This window comes from Bombina bombina, chromosome 1, assembly GCF_027579735.1.
Source record: "Bombina bombina isolate aBomBom1 chromosome 1, aBomBom1.pri, whole genome shotgun sequence".
Classification (NCBI taxonomy): domain Eukaryota; kingdom Metazoa; phylum Chordata; class Amphibia; order Anura; family Bombinatoridae; genus Bombina; species Bombina bombina.
Window position 1 is genome coordinate 17,331,564 of NC_069499.1, and position 23,553 is coordinate 17,355,116.

Sequence of the window (23,553 nt, forward strand, 5' to 3'; positions counted from 1 at the left end):
TATGTGTTTAACCTTTTACAGGGAGTTAAACACACAGCATTTCAGTGCACAAGACAAATTAAATGATATTTTTTGCAGAAGAATCTCACTTTACTTTTGTATAAGATAAATATTTGTCATATACTTTATTTTCCCTTCTTCCCCTGTCATTTAACTCTGAAAATAAAGTTTTATTCCAGTGCTCCCAAAGAGTTTATAGTGCATCCTGTGTGATTTACGAACTTACCCTGCAACATGCTACACACATGATCAGTGCAGGAGATCACTTATATCTGTCCATAAGTGACCAGAGCACATGAGATAAACTTAAAGGGATATTATACAATAAATACAGATAGACATTATGATGTATTCAAAGCAAAGATTAGCCTTACAATAATATGTAGATGTATTTTTACAATTATATTGTTTAAATATTGAAAATATAAGTGTAAAGGTTTAGTTTCCATTAAATACTTAAGTATCTATAAAGTAATAGGCGACGCATTTTGTAACTACTTCTGTATTTGGAATTGGGCGGCGCTATACAAATAAATAACTACTTACCTATAATTCTCTGTGCAAACAAGACTGTGTGAAATCACTTTTAGATAACCCTATGTTCCACATAGCCTTGTTTGCACAGTCTATTTTATCACCTGTTTTATATATGTCCCAAGGGAGTGAAAAATGGAAAACTTAAGTTAAAACATGGCAGCACTCATTATTTTGTAGAAACTCAGTGGAATTTAGAAAAACTACCATTTTTTTTCCCTCCAGAGTTAAATTACAGGAAAAGGAGACAAAATAAATGATAGTATATTGCAAAGGTTTTTTTTAACTACAAATAATTTACTATAACAATACACTCAGTGTGCATAGTACTGACTAAAGAACAGGCAAACATTTTAAGAGGCATTTAAGGAACATTTTTTTTTTCCATTAACCAAATGTCCGACCTCTGGTTAATTGCGCAAAATGAAACCACGAGCTTGCGGGAGCATTAACCAGCCACTTGTAAAGGCTAGTTATTTAAAGGTGAACATTAAATTAGCACTCTATTTGTAATCTAGACCATTATGGGGAATTTACCCCATAAATAAATATAAAGTCAACAGAAAGAGAAAACTCCTCTCCTTATACGGAGAGGGGAGATCATGTGACTATACTGAGAGGTCTCACATAAGTTACCCACTTCCTAAAGTTTAAGGATCTGCTCAGTGGAGATTAAAGTTTGGACAGGATCCTCGGGAACCACAACTGGTGAGTGGCCCCTGTTACAGACACTGATACAATAATGTGTGGCGAGCAGCCTCAGGGAGTAATGATGCTGTAATAGCAGCAGACAAAGGAACACACATTCTGCACTTAATGCCTCTAACAGTTTGTGTGAAGAACTTTAATGCTTTAAGATTAGGGAAGTAAAAACTGCAACTACAGCTCCTTTTCATATAGTCCATAATTCCTTATTTCCTGGTCCTTTCTGTCTTCATCCCCCCCCCCAGATTTAGTTTTTCATTGCATCAATAGACAGTAATTTGGACAGGTGCCAGAGGGCATGAGGTATTGGCCTCTTTCAGCCTTGATTAACCCTTTGTCATCACTTCTGCAAGTGTTACAGTCCTCTGCAGCCAAATGGGTTAATAGCCAAACATAGGGGAGGTGAAATGAGGGATTTTATTTAAAAAAAAAAAATGATTCCAAGTAGGTTTGATGGAATGATCCAATAGTAAACCCTTTCCCCCAAATTATTTATTTAAAATAAGAAAAAGAGAGCAATTTTAGCTTTAATTGGAAGGTTAAAATTGTCCTTATGCTTGAAGAACAAATTAATTTCTAGGGAAGGTTATTTACACAGAGAGTTTGTTTGTGAACACATTGTCACCCCTGTATGAGGTATTAACAAGAGTGGCAAAATAAACTATAAACTTAAAGGGACAGTCAAAACCAAAATTGCTATTAAAAAAGATAGATAATGCCTTTACTACCAATTTCCCAGCTTTGCACAACTTTAACATTATTATATTAATATACTTTATAACATTTAAGGCACATATTGAGCAAAAAGAGGCTGCTTCTAGGGTGGTAACTAGCCATAGAACAAGCTATTATGCTATTGTTCGTTCCCAGGTTGAGCGCTTCTCTCTTTTTATTTATGCAAATTATGACACTTGCGGAAGTCTCCCTAAGTGTGATGCGGGAATCCAGACGTGGACCCGTTGCTCAGTGTGCTTAGAGGGATATGGCTGCACCTCACTGACGAGGCCCACAATAGGCCGAAACGTACGTCTGGGGTTTTGCTGTTTCTCTCGTTCAGAGAGGGATTGCCTGGTATTTCGGGGCTGGACTGCACTGTTAAGTCAGGATCAGACTGATATGCTTCAGGAAAGTTCTTCTCTGTGAAAGGCACATATTGAGCAAAAAGAGGCTGCTTCTAGGGTGGTAACTAGCCATAGAACAAGCTATTATGCTATTGTTCGTTCCCAGGTTGAGCGCTTCTCTCTTTTTATTTATGCAAGTTATGACACTTGGGGAAGTCTCCCTAAGTGTGATGTGGGAATCCACACATGGACCCTTTGCTCAGTGTGCCTAGAGGGATATGACTGCACCTCACTGACGAGGCCCACAATAGGCTGAAACGTACGTCTGGGGTTTTGCTGTTTCTCTCGTTAAGAGAGGGATTGCCTGCTATTTCGGGGCTGGACTGTACTGTGAAGTCAGGATCAGACTGATATGCTTCAGGAAAGTTCTTCTCTGTGAAAGGCACATGTTGAGCAAATTCAGCAAAAAGAGGCTGCTTCTTGGGTGGTAACTAGCCATAGAACAAGCTTTTATGCTATTGTTCGTTCCAAGGTTGGGCACTTCTCTCTTTTTTTTTAATTTAATTTATAACCTTTAAACCGCCTAAATTTCTGCCTGTTTCTAAGCCACTACAGACAGACTCTGATCACATGCTCCTTTTTTATTCGCTTTTCACAACAGGAGACTGCTAGTTCATGTGGGCCATATAGATAACATTGTGCTCACACCCATGGGTTCTGCACAACACAGCTAAAATGCAAATCAATAGATAATAAATAAATAAATAAATAAATAGTCATGAGATAAGGGGGCAGTCTGCAGAGGCTTAGATACAAGGTAATCACAGAGGTAAAAAGTATATTAATATAACTGAGATAAGGGGCAGTCTGCAGAGGCTTAGATACAAGGTAATAACAGAGGTAAAAAGTGTATTAATATAACTGAGATAAGGGGCAGTCTGCAGAGGCTTAGATACAAGGTTATCACAGAGGTAAAAAGTGTATTAATATAAAAATGTTGGTTTTGCAAAACTTGGGGAATTGGTAATAAAGGAATTGTCTATCTTTTTAAACAATACACATTTTGGAGTAGACTGTCCCTTTAATTAAAGGGACATTATACACTAGATTTTTCTTTGCAGAAATACTTTGTAGTTGATCCATTCATATAGCCCATCTGGGTAACAATATATAGTTTTGCTTATTTTATAATAACATTGTCCTGATTTTACTTTTCAGACTTCTAACCAAGCCCTAAAGTGTCAGATGTATACTGATGTCTACAGACTCCTGCTGGCTCCTATTAGTTTAATCTGCTTTTTCATATGGGGGGGGGGGGGATGCTGCTTCTGTTTCCTCAGCCCCTTTCAGTGGGTGTCCCAGTCAAACCTCATCAACAGTGATAAACTGGGAGCTTCTAAATAAGTTTCTAAAATAATTTATACTGGATTTTTATGTCCGTATCTGTGCATATTCTTCTTTATAGTACTGTCTATTACATGCAGTAATTGGTGTATTCTGTCCCTTTAAACCAAACAGGTTAACTGAGGAGCAAAACTAATGCGTTTCTATGAGTAATGTGGTTCAATGCCCAATGAAACCACAACGTGTTTTTATGGAATCTTGTATCAGGGCACATACTGAATCTTCCTAATACTACAAAAGTGTTCCAGTAGTCTCAGTGTACTTGCTTTTTATAAAGATGCATCATGGGATCTTTAAAAGAAAACCGCCAAGAAATTCACTATCTATCTATTTATCTATCTATCCACACACTAGGCGATAAGCCTGCCCAAAGGGGGGCAGTCTATGTTTAAAAAATACAAACCCCCAAGCTAAAGTTATAAAAAGTAAAATAAAAGAAAAAAACACTAACACCTAACACTAAAAAAAACCTAAACTTCCCATTGCCCCTAAAAGGGCAATCCGCTCTTTTACAGCCCATTAAATCCCTAATCTTAAAAATAAAAAAAAAATCCTAAAACTAAGCCCCAAATAGGTACTCACCGTTCCTGAAGTCCAGTGGAGAAGGTCTTCTTCCAGGTGGCTCCGTCATCTTCTATCTTCATCCTGTGCGAAGGCGGTGCAGAGCGATCTAACCCGATGTGTGGATCCGGATCAGCGGTCTTCAGCAGCGGCGATACTCAGCGGTGTGGAGGCGCCTCTTCATCCTATGTCCGTCGCACACTGAAAATTGAATGCAAGGTATTGCATTCAATTTGGGGTACCTTGCATTTCTATTGGCTGAAATTTTGAAATTGGCCAATAGGATTAGAGCTACTGAAATCCTATTGGCTGATTTTGAACAGCCAATAAGATTTCAGTAACTCTCATGCTACTATGGGGTCTTCAGTGTGCGACGGACGATCGCATGAAGAGAAGCCTTCACGCCGCTGAGAACTGCCACTGCTGAAGACCGCCCACTGGCGACCGCCGCTGAGGATAAGTGCATCCGGGAAGCCAGCTCTGCGCTGCCTTCGCTCCGGATGAAGATAGAAGATGATGGAGCCTCCTGGAAGAAGAGACTCTCTGCCAGACTTCAGGAATACCCATTTGGGGCTTAGTTTTAGGATTTTTATTTTTGTTTTTTTTTATTTTTAAGATTAGGGTTTTAATGGGCTGTAAAAGAGCTGAATGCCCTTTTTAAGGGCAATGCTCATACAAATGCGCCTTTAGGGGCAATGGGTAGTTTAGGTTTTTTATTTTGGGGGGTTTGGTGGGTGGGGGTTTTTTACTGTTAGGGGGTACTTAGTATTTTTTGAAACGTAAAAGAGCTGTTAAATTTAGGGCAATGCCCTACAAAAGGCCCTTTTAAGGGCTATTGGTAGTTTTAGATTAGGGTTGTTTTTATTTTGTTTTTTATTTTCCTAGGGATTAGGTTTAATTTTTTTTTAATTTTTTATATTTTTTATTTTTATCTGAACTTTTTAGATTTTTTTTTTTGTAATTTAATGTTAGGTTAATTTAGGGGTGTTAAATTAGGGGGCTTAGAAATTAAATTATATGCGATGTGGGGGTTTGGCGGTTTAGGGGTTAATTAGGTTTGTTGCAATGTGGGGGTTTAGGGGTTAATTAGGTTTATTGTGATGTGGGGGTTTGGCGGTTTAGGGGTTAATTAGGTTTATTGCGATGTGGGAGTTTAGGGGTTAATAGGTGAATTTAGGTTTATTCCGATGTGGGGGTTTGGCGGTTTAGGGGTTAATTAGGTTTGTTGCAATGTGGGAGTTTAGGGGTTAATTAGGTTTATTGCGATGTGGGGGTTTGGCGGTTTAGGGGTTAATTAGGTTTATTGCGATGTGGGAGTTTAGGGGTTAATAGGTGAATTTAGGTTTATTCCGATGTGGGGGTTTGGCGGTTCAGGGGTTAATATTTTAATTATGTTTGCGGATTAGGGGTTAATTACTTTATTATTTTGCGTTGTGGTGGTTTGCGGTTTAGGTGTTTGTTAATACTTTGTGCAGGCGGTTACGTGTTGTTTTTTTTTTCTTGTGGGCGGTTACGTGTTTTTTCGTTATTTTGTGCGGGCGGTTGCGTGCTTTTTTTATTTTTAAGGCTTCGGGTTTGCTTATGCTGCATCCAGGTGGATTCCGAAAATGGCAGGGTGGTGAAAGAATCCACTGCCATTTTCAGAATCCACCGGCATGCAGCTTCGCGCAGCCAACATTCCTTTGAGAATGCGTGTGCAACTGGCAACACCGAACGTGTTACAAATGTGATTATAGGAGATGGCAGTTGTTGGATGGAGTGAGAGTGCACATCTTGGAGATATATATCTCTATCTCGCATACATATTTTAGTTCTAGTGTGTTTTCCCTTGAATCTAATGAAATTCCTCAGATTAACTGAATAAGTGTTTTCAGCACATACTGTAAAGAATAAACACATGAATGTTAAATTTCTTTCAAGTGAATTCCGATAAAGATTCTCAGACTTATGTTACAAGTTCTGGTTCTGTTGGTAGCTGGGCACAATGTTAGGTGGGGTCACACAAATAAGCCCCACTCCCCCCCAAAAAAGCTATACCATAGCCCCCATGTACATCCCATGATATATATTTTTCACAAATGAGCAGTTATTTTACCACTTGACTGCCAGTAATGTGCAAATCAATAAATGTACCTCTTTGGCTGCTAGTAACATATGCAAACAGCCCCCTTAACTGCCCCTTGCTTCTTTCTGCTCCAAATTTGTAATCTAATTAGTCACATGAAACCTTTTATATTAACTAACACTCAGGGGCTCAAAAACTGTACATTTAAGTGTCCAGTATTTTGTAAAGATTTGACTGAAAAAGAGGACTGTCCAGTTGAATACACGTGGTAACCCTAACTAGAGTGTCTATGAAATAAGGGCGTTATTAAACATGTTAATTTGTAGTCATTTATTTACTCATTTACTCATTTACTTATTTATATACTGGGGTTTAGTGTATTGTTTTCATCTATATTTAAGTGTTTGTTTAGTGGCCCTTTATTCTGTCAGTGTTTTGTGACTTCTAGGAAGCCACTAGACATCTCTGTGCCAGGGGCATCCTGTGACCTTGAGGAAGTCACTCTACATCCCTGTGCCAGGGCCCACAGGCTGTGTGCGGTGAGCACTCGCTGTGCCCTGCATATGTACAACACTAATGTTATTAGCTGTGTTATTATCTCCCCAGGCTGCACATATCTTTCCTTTCTCTAATACACTTAAGGTTCCTTGTCTGCCAGTGACTCAGGAGGAAATTCTCTCTGATTAATCCCACATCACCATGCAGGAAGTTTGTTTGTCTGTGGTTTGCTTGTTGTAATACTTCAGCTGTTTAAGTTATGCTCGTAAGATCAGTGAACCACACCTTGTAATGCTGCTGTTTGACTAATACGTAGAATGTGTGAAAATGATTATGTGCTCTATAAATGTACCATCTACAAAACATTTATGCAAAGAAAAATCTAGTGTACAATGTTCATTTTAATGTTTATATGACATAGGCAAAGTTATTTTTTCTCAACTAAAGTGGCTACCTTAAAGGGATATTCTAGTGCAAAAAACAAGTGACCAGGACATTTTCAAACTTATACCAAATCCAGTAACTACAGCCTTCACAAAGTTATACCAAACCCCATGACCCGAGCCTTCTCAAGCTTATACCAACCCTAATGACCAGATCCTTCACAAACTTATACCAAACCCAATGACCCGAGCCTTCACAAACTTATACCAAACCCAATGACCCAAGCCTTCACAAACTTATACCAACCCTAATGACCCGAGCCTTCACAAACTTATACTAAACTAAATGACCAGAGCCCTCACAAACTTATACCAACCCTAATGACCCGAGCCTTCACAAACTTATACCAAACCTAATGACCCGAGCCTTCACAAACTTATACCAAACCCAATGACCCGAGCCTTCACAAACTTATACCAAACCCAATGACCAGAGCCTTCACAAACTTATACCAAACCCAATGACCCGAGCCTTCACAAACTTATACCAAACCTAATAACCCGAGCCTTCACAAACTTATACCAAACCCAATGACCCGAGCCTTCACAAACTTATACTAAACCTAATGACCCGAGCCTTCACAAACTTATACCAAACCTAATGATCCGAGCCTTCACAAACTTATACCAAACCCAATGACCCGAGCCTTCACAAACTTATACCAACCCGATTGACCAGAGCCTTCACAAACTTATACCAAACCTAATGACCAGAGCCTTCACAAACTTATACCAACCCTAATGACCAGAGCCTTCACAAACTTATACCAAACCTAATGACCAGATCCTTCACAAACTTATACCAAACCTAATGACCCGAGCCTTCACAAACTTATACCAAACCTAATGACCAGAGCCTTCACAAACTTATACCAAACCTAATGACCAGATCCTTCACAAACTTATACCAAACCTAATGACCAGAGCCTTCACAAACTTATACTAAACCTAATGACCAGAGCCTTCACAAACTTATACCAAACCTAATGACCAGAGCCTTCACAAACTTATACCAAACCTAATGACCAGAGCCTTCACAAACTTATACCAAACCTAATGACCAGATCCTTCACAAACTTATACCAAACCTAATGACCAGAGCCTTCACAAACTTATACTAAACGTAATGACCAGAGCCTTCACAAACTTATACTAAACCTAATGACCAGAGCCTTCACAAACTTATACCAAACCTAATGACCAGAGCCTTCACAAACTTATACTAAACGTAATGACCAGAGCCTTCACAAACTTATACCAAACCCAATGACCCGAGCCTTCACAAACTTATACCAAACCCAATGACCCGAGCCTTCACAAACTTATACCAAACCCAATGACCCGAGCCTTCACAAACTTATACCAAACCCAATGACCCGAGCCTTCACAAACTTATACCAAACCTAATGACCAGAGCCTTCACAAACTTATACCAAACCTAATGACCAGAGCCTTCACAAACTTATACTAAACCTAATGACCAGAGCCTTCACAAACTTATACCAAACCTAATGACCCGAGCCTTCACAAACTTATACCAAACCTAATGACCCGAGCCTTCACAAACTTATACCAAACCTAATGACCAGATCCTTCACAAACTTATACCAAACCTAATGACCAGAGCCTTCACAAACTTATACCAAACCTAATGACCAGAGCCTTCACAAACTTATACCAAACCTAATGACCAGATCCTTCACAAACTTATACCAAACGTAATGACCAGAGCCTTCACAAACTTATACCAACCCTAATGACCAGAGCCTTCACAAACTTATACTAAACCTAATGACCCGAGCCTTCACAAACTTATACTAAACCCAATGACCCGAGCCTTCACAAACTTATACCAACCCTAATGACCCGAGCCTTCACAAAATTATACCAAACCCAATGACCAGAGCCTTCTCAAGCTTATACCAAACCTAATGACCAGAGCCTTCACAAACTTATACTAAACTAAATGACCAGAGCCTTCACAAACTTATACCAACCCTAATGACCAGAGCCTTCACAAACTTATACCAAACCCAATGACCAGAGCCTTCACAAACTTATACCAAACCCAATGACCAGAGCCTTCACAAACTTATACCAAACCCAATGACCAGAGCCTTCACAAACTTATACAAAACCTAATGACCAGAGCCTTCACAAACTTATACCAAACCCAATGACCCGAGCCTTCACAAACTTATACCAACCCTAATGACCCGAGCCTTCACAAACTTATATAAAACCCAATAACCAGATCCTTCACAAAATTATACCAAACCTAATGACCAGAGCCTTCACATACTCCTATGATTCTGATCTGCTTACCCTTGGCCTGTCAATGACCTTCTTTATATGTTACCTTCTAGTTCTGACCAGCTGTACCTCTCACCTGCCAGTACTGACCTACTGTGTGTACCAGCTGTACCTCTCACCTGCCAGTGCTGACCTACTGTGTGTACCAGCTGTACCTCTCACCTGCCGGTGCTGACCTACTGTGTGTACCAGCTGTACCTCTCACCTGCCAGTGCTGACCTACTGTGTGTACCAGCTGTACCTCTCACCTGCCAGTGCTGACCTACTGTGTGTACCAGCTGTACCTCTCACCTGCCGGTGCTGACCTACTGTGTGTACCAGCTGTACCTCTCACCTGCCGGTGCTGACCTACTGTGTGTACCAGCTGTACCTCTCACCTGCCAGTACTAACCTACTGTGTGTACCAGCTGTACCTCTCACCTGCCAGTACTGACCTACTGTGTGTACCAGCTGTACCTCTCACCTGCCAGTGCTTGTAATTAGTTCATATTAGAGATGTGCAACGCAAAAAATCTTTGTTTAGTTTTCGTTAGTTAAATAAATAATTTTGTTTCAGGAATCAGCATATTATGTTAAGTTAAATCATTATTTCGGATCCATTCTTTATTCATATTTATTATTCTATTCTGAAGTTTAGGATAGAATAATAAATATGAATAAAGAATGGATCCGAAAAACAATTTAACTTAACATAATATGCTGATTCCTGAAACAAAATTATATAAAAAAAAAAAACACTGACCCTAAATAAAGCTATTAACCCCTAAAACGCTGCCCCACATCACCGACACTAACTAAACCTATTAACCTCTAAAATGCCACCCCCCACATCGCAACTACCTACATTAAACTATATTAACCCCTAACCCTGACACCCCCTAACTTTAACATAATTAAAATATACCTAAATTAAAGTAACAATTAACTAGCTACTTATTTAAAAAAAAAAAAAAAAAAAAATACAAACCTTCCTGTGAAATAAAAATAAAACCTAAGCTAGTTACAATATTACTATTTACTTACTACATAGTTAAAATAATTACAAACTTACCTGTGAAATAAAAATACCTAAGCTTAAACTAAAAAAACTTAACATTACAAAACATAAAAAACGAAATTATCCAAAATAATAACAAATATTCCTATTCTAATTCCCTGTTTAAAAAACAACAATAAAACCCCTATTCTATAATAAACCCCTATTCTATAATAAACTACCAATGGCCCTTAAAAGGGCGTTTTGTAGGGCATTGCCCTAAAGTTAACAGCTCTTTTGCAAAACAAATAAAACAAACACCCCGTAACATCCCAAACCCACAAAATAAAAAAACCTAACTAAAACAACAAAACTAATTTACCCATTGCCCCGAAAAGGACATTTGTATGGGCATTGCCCTTTAAAAGGGCATTCAGCTCTTTTACAAGCCCATTAAAACCCTAATCTATACCCTGCAAAAAAAACCCACAATTTAACACTAGCCTTAAAATCGGTACTCACAGTTGCTGAAGTCCTGCGAATTATCTTTATCCCAGCGGCAAAGCATCTTCATCTAGGCAGCTCCATCTTCATCTATTGCGAGACCGGCATCCCTGGAAAGGCGGAGCGGTCGGTGGATGCACGGAGGTCCATCGGTACGACGTGAAGGTCCTCTTCATGCGGTCGTCCGCCACACTCTGAGGATTCAATGCAAGGTACCCCTTTTATATTTGGGTACCGTTGCATTCCTATTGACTGATTTTAATCTTTCAGTCAATAGGATTTAAGCAGCTTTTATTCCTATTGGCTGATATTTAATTTTTCGGCCAATAGGAATGCAACGGTACCCCAATATAAAAGGGGTACCTTGCATTGAATCCTCAGTGAGTACCAATTTTGGGGTTAGTGGGGTTTTTTTGGGGCGGTTTTTCTTTTAGATTAGGGTTTTAATCGACTTTAAAAAAGCTGAATGCCCTTTTAAGGGCAATGCCCATACAAATGCCCTTTTCAGGGCAATGGGTACATTTAGTTGTTGTTTTTTTTTATTTTGTGGGTTTGTTTTAATCTTTTTACAAAAGAGCTGTTAACTTTTGAGCAATGCCCTTTTAAGGGCCATTGGTAGTTTATTATCGATTAGGTGGGTTTTTTTTTTTTTTTTTAAATGGGGTATTAGAATAGGAATAATAATTGTTATTATTTTGGATAGTTTTGTGTTTTTTTTTTGTAATAGTAGTTTTTTTTTGTTATAATTTTAATGTTTATTATTTTTTGGAATTGCAGTTTTAATTTTTAGTAATCTTAGGTTTTTTTTAGTTTAAGCTAAGGTTTTATTTTTATTTCACAGGTAAGTTTTTGTATTTATTTTAACTAGGTAGTTGGTAAATAGTAATATTGTAACTAGCTTAGGTTTTATTTCACAGGTAAGTTTGTATTTATTTTTCAATAGGTAGTTAATAATTGTAACTTTTAATTTTTAGGTGTATTTTAATTGTTAAATTTAGGGGTGTTAGGTTTAGGGGTTAAAATAGTTTAATTTTGGTAGTTGTGATGTGGGGGGGGCGGCGGTTTAGAGGTTAATAGGTTTAGTGTTGGCGATGTTTGGAAACTGTGGTTTAGGGGTTAATAGCTTAATTTAGTGTTTTAGTTAGTGTCGGCGATGTCGGAATTGCAATTTAGGGGTTAATAGGTTTAGTTTGTGTCGGTGATGGGGGTGGTTTAGGGGTTAATAGGTTTAGTTAGTGTTGGCGATGTCGAACGGCGGTTTAGATTAGAACAATGAAAAATTCAGAATATGAATAAAGAATGGCTTCAGAAACAGATTTATTTCTTTTCGTTATGGTGCCGATTTGGAAATTCAGATTCATCTGAATCGGCCAAAATTCAGCCGAAAACTAAATTCTGCCGAAACGAGTTGCACATGTCTAGTTTATATTTAACACACAGTTGGAAATCTTACAGTAGGAAACAGATATTGCTTAGAGGACAGTGTATGAGCCTGGTAATCTTATAAAAGTGATAAAAATACACCATATTTTGCTCTGGAACAAGTGACCATGTGCTTTCTTCCATTACACACTACTCCAATTATTTGTCTGTGTTTTCTTCCCATATATATTGGGTTAGTATTCCAGTCAAAAGGACACGATTATCCCTAAAAATAACAGCTACTGAGACACTATTAGTATATATCCTTTATACACATTGTGATTTTTAGATTTAATGACATTTTGTTTCAGTTTGTATTGTGATTTTCTATCCTCACCGTTCTTCACATTTACCTAAGAGCAGAAACACTGAGGAGGGAGGGAGGGGTTGGTTATAGACATATTAGAATATTAGATACAATATTCCAAAGAATTAGGGTTAAAACTCTATGCACAGAGATCCTCCCAACCTTCTGTTAGAATTTATCTATGCTCATTCAAAGCGATTTATTTATTTATCGCTCAAGCCTGGCATTTAAATTGTATTTCCGTCTTGTAACGTTCTGTAGGTGTCTATACATGAATGTCTATATATTGCTACATAAAATGTCTTGCTCCTAACTGGGTTTGTCTCTTTTTAAATGTGGGCAGAAAGTTGTCACTCCCTGGTTTATACAAAGACAGAATAAAACTATTTTTTATTTCTGAACATTATTCAGATGACAGTCCAGCAAGTCTCCTTGTTTGTCAGTGGAATCAAACCTCCCTTTATCACAGATTCTGGATGTGTAATTTGTGGCACAGACCTCTGGAAAAATGATGCAGCTGGAAAAACACTCAATTTGTTTTATTTATTTATTTTTTAGTTTCCAACAAACCGTTACTTTAGCTTCTGCAAATGGAACAGCTTTTTATAATTCTCATTATATTGTGTTTTGAGCACTATTTAGTGCTTTTAAATTAAAGATCATATGTGGATAACTTTTTTTTTTAGACCTTGTTACAAGGGGAGGAAGCCCATATCCTATCGTACTGAGGCTGCCCCAGCACTGCCAGACTGGCACAGTAGGCAAGTGAGTTGGTGGTTGTTCAGTTACTTAGCAAATTCAGTTACTAGCGCATCATGCCAGCTGTATGTGCCACTGTCAGTAAACAAAACAAACCTGCACCCAGACAGATAAGCAGATCATGCCAGCTGTAAGTGCCACTGTCTGTAAACAAAACAAACCTACACCCAGCAGAGCATGCCAGCTGTATGTGCCACTGTCCGTAAACTCTTTCCTGCAAGACAAGCCTATTTCCATTCCGTGTATGTATGTGTACATGTGTATGTATTTGTGCATGTATGTGTATTTATGTGTCTTTGTGTGCATGTGTATTTATGTGTGCATGTATCTATGGGCTAGATTACAAGTTGAGAGCAAAATATAGCTTCCATAACATAAAAACACTTAATAATACTAGAGCACACTATAGTGAGGTGCAATGCGAATGCGACTTTGTATTTACATTGCACGTAAGCATTGCACACACGAGAGCGCACGCGCTTCCATAGACTTCAATGGGAGCCTGGTTCTCGTGTAGCAAAGGGGGTAAGTCGCGCAGCAAATATTAATATATGTTATTATCAGGTATTTGTAGAGCACCAACAGATTCTGCAGCGCTATAAACATAGGCGGTATACAAGATAACATTTACAGGGATCAAATGGTAAGAGGGCCTTGCCGAGAGTTGCACTGTTGTAGTCAGCTATTATGAAGGTGAACTACAAACAGCTGGGCTCGTAGGCTTACATGCTAAGAGTTCAATAATATAGCAGTGGAGATAGGAAGGTTAGTGTAGGTTGTATGCATCCCTGAACAGTAGAGTCTTTAGGGAGTGCTTGAAGCTTGTGGAGTGAGGAAGAGAGTTCCACAAGATGTGAGCCGCTCTGGAGAAGTCCTGTAAAGGGGAATGTGAGAAGGTAACGAGAGAGGAGGAGAGTAGGAGGTCATGAGCAGAGCGAAGGGGACGGGAGGGAGTGTATCTGGAGACAAGGTCTGAGATGTAGGGGGGAGCAGTGCAGTTGAGGGCTTTGTATGTCAGAGTGAGAATCTTGTGTTTAATCATGGAGGCAAGAGGAAGCCAGTGAAGGGATTGGCAGAGAGTTGCAGCAGATGAAGGGTGACGTGAAAGGAAGATGAGCCTGGCAGAGGCATTCATTATGGATTGTAAAGGAACTAGGCGGCAGCTAGGGAGGCCAAAAAGGAAGGAGTGTCAGTAGTTGAGGCGGGAAAGGATGAGAGAGGGGATTAAAATCGTAGTTATGTCTTGTGTAAGGAAATGTCTAATTTAAGCAATGTTTTTAAGGTGGAAGCGGCAGGCTTTAGCCAAGGACTGAATGTGAGGACTAAAAGAAAAATCTGAGTCAAGTGTGACCCCAAGACATTGGGCATGTGGAGAAGGGATAATGATGAAGTTATCAACAGTTATATAGAAATGGCGGGTGGAGATTTTGGAAGAAGGGGGGGAATAAGGAGCTCAGTTTTTGGAGAGATTTAGTTTGAGGTAGTGAGAGGACATCCAAGGTGAGATATGTGAGAGACAGTTAGTGACACAGGTTAGCAAGGAAGGAGATAGGTCTGGTGCAGAGAGGAAAATTTGGGTGTCGTCAGCATACAAATGATATTGAAACCCGTGGGACTTTATTAAGGAACCTAATTATGAAGTGTAGATTGAGAAGAGATGGGGACCGAGGACAGAGACTTGCGGTACCCCAACAGAAAGTGGTAATGGGGCAGAACAAGCCCCAGAGAAAGCTACACGAAAGGTACGGTTAGACAGATAGGAAGAGAATCGCGAGAAAGCTGTGTTGCAGATTCCGAAGGATTGGAGGGTTTGGAGCAAAAGAGGGTGGTCGACGGTGTCAAAGGCTGCAGACAGATCAAGGAGGATAAGCAGAGAGAAGTGTCTTGGATTTTGCTGCAAGTAGGTTGTTGGTAACCTTAACAATTGCTGTCTCTGTGGAGTGAAGGGGGTGAAACCAGATTGCAGTGGGTCAAGGAGGGAGTTTAATGTAAGGAAATGGGATAGATGTGCATATACTAGCTTTTCAAGAAGCTTAGAGGCAAGAGGGAGTAGGTAAATAAAGGGTGGTACTTGGATGAGGAGGTTGGCTCGAAAGAAGGTTTTTTTGAGGATAGGTGTGACCAGTGCATGTTTAAAAGATGAGGGAAATATACCAGTGCTGAGGGAGAGGTTGAAGATGTGTGTGTGAGTATAAGGGTAAGGGTAGAAGAGAGGGAGGGGAGTAGCTGTGAGGGGATGGGGTTGAGGGGAAAGGTAGTGAGGTGAGAGGATAGTATAAGGGCAGAAACTTCTTTCTCTGTAACAGGGGCAAAATAGCTAAAACTATGGCTATGTGGGTTTTGGATGATTGTGAGCTTTTGAGGGGGTGGGAGACCGGTTATATGGTGAGAGCTGATTTCATTTCTGATGGAGTCAATTTTGTTGTTGAAGTAGCTGGCAAGATCAGAGTAGAGAAGTAATGTTGCTTATATAGATTAGGGCAGAATAGCAAGAGATCAAGATGAACTTATAGTGAAGAAAGTCAGCTGAACTCCGAGATTTTCTCCAGTGCCGCTCAGCAGTACGGGAATATCTGCGTAGGTACCGTGTCAGAGGAGTATGCCAGGGCTGAGGGTGAGTGTATGATTTCCGAGCTATGGTATGTGGGGCCAGATTGTTAAAGACCGATGTAAAGGTGGAGTTATAGTGGCAGATTCATCAGGTCAGGAAAAGGAGGGGATGGAAGAGAGGAGAAGTTCGAGAGAGCTAGCGAGCGGTTACTGATCTAGTGACTTGAATCTTCTGGTAAGTTTGGTGTGAGGGGTAGAAGGAGGGAGAGAGGGAAGTGATGTTTCAAGTGAGGAGATGATGGTTAGAAAGAGGAAAAGGGGAGTTTGTGAAGTTTGAGAAAGCGCATCGATAGCTGAAAATCAGATCAAGGGAGTGACCATCTTTATGAGTGGGAGAGTCAGTCCATTGTGATAGGCCGAAAGAGGAAGTGAATTGCGTAAGTTTATTTGCAGAGGAGGCAGTGGGATTGTCGAGAGGGAGGTTAAAGTCGACAAGAATGAGGGCAGGGGTATCTGAGGAAAGGAAATAAGGTAACCAGGCAGCAAGAAATAGAGTTGAGGAGCCAGGAGGGCAGTGTATGACTGCAACACGTATAGAGAGGGGAGAGAATAAGCGACTCATGTGGGTTTCAAATGAAGAAAATGTGAGGGAAGAGAAGGGCTGTATTTGTTGAAAGGTGCAACGAAAGGAACGTAAAATACCAACAGTGTGGCTGAAGTGGGGACCCCCATGTGACAGTGTAGCAGAGGAAGCTGTGTCTGAAGGAGAGAGCCAGGTTTCTGTGAGAGACAGAAGATTGAGAGTCGGAGTTAAAGAGGTCATGGATAGAAGTGAGCTTGTTGTAAACAGAGCGAGAGTTCCAGAGTGCACAAGTGAAGGGAGTGTTGGCTTTAGATGCAAGAGGAATGAGATTAAGGTTACCAGAGTTTTGTTTTTGAAGTCTATTGAAAGACACACACATGGGTGTGCAGGGCAAGGAAGTTGTGGGGGACCAGGATTAGGGGAGATGTTGCCAGCAGCTAGTATGAGCAAGAGGGAGAGTAACATGAGATGCGGATTTGCAGTATTGTTTTTGGGATGAGGTGCAAGGGGGAGAGAGAGTCTTTAGGAATGTGTGAAGGTAATGAATACAAAGGTAAGGTGAGGTTAAAAGAGATGGGCTAATGAGCAGTGCAGGTGGTGAAAGAGGAAGACAAAAGGTAGCGAAAAGGAATATGAAGATATTGAGCATTATTACAAACTAAGCAAGCAGTGGATAAAACACAGTATTACACCAGAACTTGCCTTACAAGCATATACATATATATTTACTGGGAACACACAGTCCCCATAGACCGCAATGTAAAGGTACTTTTCAGTGCTGTTTCTTTTTCAAACACCCCACACCTGCCTCTTTTAACCCCTAAAAACTGCCTAGTGCGTAGCAATAACCAGCCACTGGTAATGACTGGTTGTTTATTGCGCGCCTCTAAATGGGTGCAAGATAAATTAGAGCTCCACTTGTAATCTAGCCCTATGCCTTTCACAGAGGAGAAATATTCAGTAGCAAATCAGCCTGGTCCAGCCCTGAAATACCAGGCAAAGAAGAGATACAGACAAGCTATGGGTTGGAGCCATCTCCAGCAGCCTCATTATTTCTGTCAGGGCCACACAGAGAACCACAACTGTGCCAAGCTACAGACGGGGCATCATGTGGGTATAAAGCCCTACACTGATATATGGTGCAGCTGTTCTGCTGGCTTTAGCAGGTTTAGAATATTGGTCAATTCTGAAGACTTTTTTTTTTTTTTTCCAGGATCAGGAATGTTTTCTGCGCATATAATGGTTTTCCTGTCCCCACCCTGTGTGCCAGCTCAGTGAGAGCAAACGTTAGATGCTGTGACACTCTAGCAGTTGGGTGTCCTGTGCAGCAACTCACATTCCAGGTAACGGTTGTGTTTGTCTTACACATGATGCTCTGCAGATATCACCTGCAGCCATAGAGAACTTCCTATGTGCATAGGCCTAGAGCTGCATGCTAGTTAGATATGAAAAGCAGAGCTCCCCCTTTTCCCAAGAGCTTACAATCTATTGTTCATAAATTCTCTTCACTCCACTCACTAACTGTGCTCTGCTTTGTATATCTCTAGATGTGCTCATGCCCTCCGTAAACTGTTATATTAGTGAGAATATTACTTACATATGTAATAATTACATACACCACAGACAGTGCTGCATGAGCTATTAATAATTGTATTGTTATATAGTGCAACTGTAACGACACCTATACGACACGTGCAACTGTATAGACACCTATACACACCGCGTGCAACTGTACAGACACCTATACACACCGCGTGCAACTGTACAGACACCTATACACACCGCGTGCAACTGTACAGACACCTATACACACTACGGGCAACTGTACAGACACCTATACACACCCCGTCCAACTGTACAGACACCTATACACACCACGTGCAACTGTACAGACACCTATACACACCGCGTGCAACTGTACAGACACCCACCGCGTGCAACTGTACAGACATCTATACACACACAGCATACAACTGTACAGACATCTATACACACCACGTGCAACTGTACAGACACCTATACACACCGCGTGCAACTGTACATACACCTATACACACTACGTGCAACTGTACAGACACCTATACACACCACGTGCAACTGTACAGACACCTATACACACCGCGTGCAACTGTACAGACACCTATACACACCGCGTGCAACTGTACAGACACCTATACACACCGCATGCAACTGTACAGACACCTATACACACCACGTGCAACTGTACAGACACCTATACACACCACGTGCAACTGTACAGACACCTATACACACCACGTGCAACTGTACAGACACCTATACACACCACGTGCAACTGTACAGACACCTATACACACCGCGTGCAACTGTACAGACACCTATGCACACCGCGTGCAACTGTACAGACACCTATGCACACCGCGTGCAACTGTACAGACACCTATGCACACCGCGTGCAACTGTACAGACACCTATACACACTACATGCAACTGTACAGATACATACACACACCACTTGCAACTGTACAGACACCTATACACACCACGTGCAACTGTACAGACACCTATACACACCACGTGCAACTGTACAGACACCTATACACACCACGTGCAACTGTACAGACACCTATACACACCACATGCAACTGTACAGACACCTATACACACCACGTGCAACTGTACAGACACCTATGCACACCGCGTGCAACTGTACAGACACCTATGCACACCGCGTGCAACTGTACAGACACCTATGCACACCGCGTGCAACTGTACAGACACCTATACACACACACAGCATACAACTGTACACACATCTATACACACACAGCATACAACTATACAGATACATATACACACTACATGCAACTGTACAAACACCTATACACACAGCATACAACTGTACAGACACCTATACACACCGCGTGCAACTGTACAGACACCTATACACACCGCGTGCAACTGTACAGACACCTATGCACACCGCGTGCAACTGTACAGACACTAACTGTGCTCTGCTTTGTATATCTCTAGATGTGCTCATGCCCTCCGTAAACTGTTATATTAGTGAGAATATTACTTACATATGTAATAATTACATACACCACAGACAGTGCTGCATGAGCTATTAATAATTGTATTGTGATATAGTGCAACTGTAACGACACCTATACGACACGTGCAACTGTATAGACACCTATACACACCGCGTGCAACTGTACAGACACCTATACACACTACGTGCAACTGTACAGACACCTATACACACCCCGTCCAACTGTACAGACACCTATACACACCCCGTCCAACTGTACAGACACCTATACACACCGCGTGCAACTGTACAGACACCTATAGACACCACGTGCAACTGTACAGACACCTATACACACTACGTGCAACTGTACAGACACCTATACACACTACGTGCAACTGTACAGACACCTATACACACTACGTGCAACTGTACAGACACCTATACACACCATGTGCAACTGTACAGACACCTATACACACCATGTGCAACTGTACAGACACCTATACACACCACGTGCAACTGTACAGACACCTATACACACCACGTGCAACTGTACAGACACCTATGCACACCGCGTGCAACTGTACAGACACCTATGCACACCGCGTGCAACTGTACAGACACCTATGCACACCGCGTGCAACTGTACAGACACCTATACACACTACATGCAACTGTACAGATACATACACACACCACTTGCAACTGTACAGACACCTATACACACCACGTGCAACTGTACAGACACCTATACACACCACGTGCAACTGTACAGACACCTATACACACTACGTGCAACTGTACAGACACCTATACACACCCCGTCCAACTGTACAGACACCTATACACACCCCGTCCAACTGTACAGACACCTATACACACCACGTGCAACTGTATAGACACCTATACACACCGCGTGCAACTGTACAGACACCTATACACACTACGTGCAACTGTACAGACACCTATACACACCCCGTCCAACTGTACAGACACCTATACACACCCCGTCCAACTGTACAGACACCTATACACACCGCGTGCAACTGTACAGACACCTATAGACACCACGTGCAACTGTACAGACACCTATACACACTACGTGCAACTGTACAGACACCTATACACACTACGTGCAACTGTACAGACACCTATACACACCATGTGCAACTGTACAGACACCTATACACACCGCGTGCAACTGTACAGACACCTATACACACCACGTGCAACTGTACAGACACCTATACACACCGCGTGCAACTGTACAGACACCTATGCACACCGCGTGCAACTGTACAGACACCTATACACACTACATGCAACTGTACAGATACATACACACACCACTTGCAACTGTACAGACACCTATACACACCACGTGCAACTGTACAGACACCTATACACACCACGTGCAACTGTACAGACACCTATACACACCACGTGCAACTGTACAGACACCTATACACACCGCGTGCAACTGTACAGACACCTATACACACCGCGTGCAACTGTACAGACACCTATGCACACCGCGTGCAACTGTACAGACACCTATGCACACCGCGTGCAACTGTACAGACACCTATACACACACACAGCATACAACTGTACACACATCTATACACACACAGCATACAACTATACAGATACATATACACACTACATGCAACTGTACAAACACCTATACACACAGCATACAACTGTACAGACACCTATACACACCGCGTGCAACTGTACAGACACCTATACACACCGCGTGCAACTGTACAGACACCTATGCACACCGCGTGCAACTGTACAGACACTAACTGTGCTCTGCTTTGTATATCTCTAGATGTGCTCATGCCCTCCGTAAACTGTTATATTAGTGAGAATATTACTTACATATGTAATAATTACATACACCACAGACAGTGCTGCATGAGCTATTAATAATTGTATTGTGATATAGTGCAACTGTAACGACACCTATACGACACGTGCAACTGTATAGACACCTATACACACCGCGTGCAACTGTACAGACACCTATACACACTACGTGCAACTGTACAGACACCTATACACACCCCGTCCAACTGTACAGACACCTATACACACCCCGTCCAACTGTACAGACACCTATACACACCGCGTGCAACTGTACAGACACCTATAGACACCACGTGCAACTGTACAGACACCTATACACACTACGTGCAACTGTACAGACACCTATACACACTACGTGCAACTGTACAGACACCTATACACACCATGTGCAACTGTACAGACACCTATACACACCGCGTGCAACTGTACAGACACCTATACACACCGCGTGCAACTGTACAGACACCTATACACACCACGTGCAACTGTACAGACACCTATACACACACACAGCATACAACTGTACACACATCTATACACACACAGCATACAACTGTACAGATACATATAAACACTACATGCAACTGTACAAACACCTATACACACTACGTGCAACTGTACAGACACCTAACACAGCATACAACTGTACAGATACATATACACACACAGCATACAACTGTACAGATACATATACACACTACATGCAACTGTACAGATACATATACACACAGCATACAACTGTACAGACACATATACACCGCGTGCAATTGTACAGATATATACACACCGCATGCAATTGTACAGACACACATATACACCACGTGCAATTGTACAGATACATACACACCGCGTGCAATTGTACAGACACACATATACACCGCGTGCAATTGTACAGACACACATATACACCGCGTGCAATTGTACAGACACACATATACACCACGTGCAATTGTACAGACACACATATACACCGCGTGCAATTGTACAGATACATACACACCGCATGCAATTGTACAGACACACACACACCGCATGCAATTGTACAGACACACATATACACCACGTGCAATTGTACAGACACATATACACCACACACTTACACAAAAATCATGTATGAAAGTGAATTTGTAACAAAATCAGATATTTTATAGAAACCATCTAATAAAGATGATGATTCAATATCAAACATACAGGAGCACACAAACAAATGGCACAATGCAATAATATTCTCAGGCTTACCTTAGCTGTGCTGCCAAGGTCGTCCATGTTAAAAATCACTCTGTTCCTTCATTCACTGGTCCCCAGAGCCATCACTTTGTGGCTATATATGTCCAGGTGCTGATTCAGAAGGTGATGGTTTGTGCAGGTAGGGGCCAGATGAGCAGGCAGTTAGTCCTATTCCAGATGAGCAGACAGTTCTAGTCCAGGTGCACAGACTGAGGTTCTGCTCCAAGTGAGCAGGCAGTTAGTCCTATTCCAGATGAGCAGACAGTCTTAGCCCAGGTGAGTAGGCAGTTCTAGTCCAGGTGAGCAGGCTGAGGTTCTGCTCCAAGTGAGCAGGCAGTTAGTCAGACTCCTATTCCAGATGAGCAGAAAGTTCTAGTCCAGGTGAGCAGGCAGTTAGTTATTCTAGTCCAGGTCAGCAGGCTGAGGTTCTGCTCCAAGTGAGCAGGCAGTTTGTCCTATTCCAGATGAGCAGACAGTCTTAGTCCAGGTGAGAACAGTTTTTCTAGTCCAGATGGGCAGTTCTAGTCCAGATGAGCAGGCAGTTAGTTCTAGTCCAGATGAGCAGGCAGTTAGTTCTAGTCCAGATGAGCAGGCAGTTAGTTCTAGTCCAGATGAGCAGGCAGTTAGTTCTAGTCCAGATGTGCAGGGAGTTCTAGTCCGGATGAGCAGGCAGTTTGTCCTATTCCAGATGAGCAGACAGTCCTAGTCCAGGTGAGCAGACAGTTAGTTCTAGCCTAGATTAGCAGGCAG

At 41.4% G+C, this 23,553-nt stretch overlaps 1 protein-coding gene across 1 annotated transcript in view; it reads right to left on the bottom strand.

Moving 5' to 3' along the window:
• Positions 1-23,000, bottom strand: part of LOC128644732 (inverted formin-2) — an 80,399-nt gene extending 57,399 nt beyond the window's left edge. Inside the window, exon 1 of the mRNA XM_053697260.1 lies at positions 22,816-23,000. Within this exon, the coding sequence (XP_053553235.1) occupies positions 22,816-22,842 (27 nt within the window). The 5' untranslated portion in view covers positions 22,843-23,000. The remainder of the gene's footprint in view (positions 1-22,815) is intronic.
• Positions 23,001-23,553: the final 553 nt, after the last annotated feature.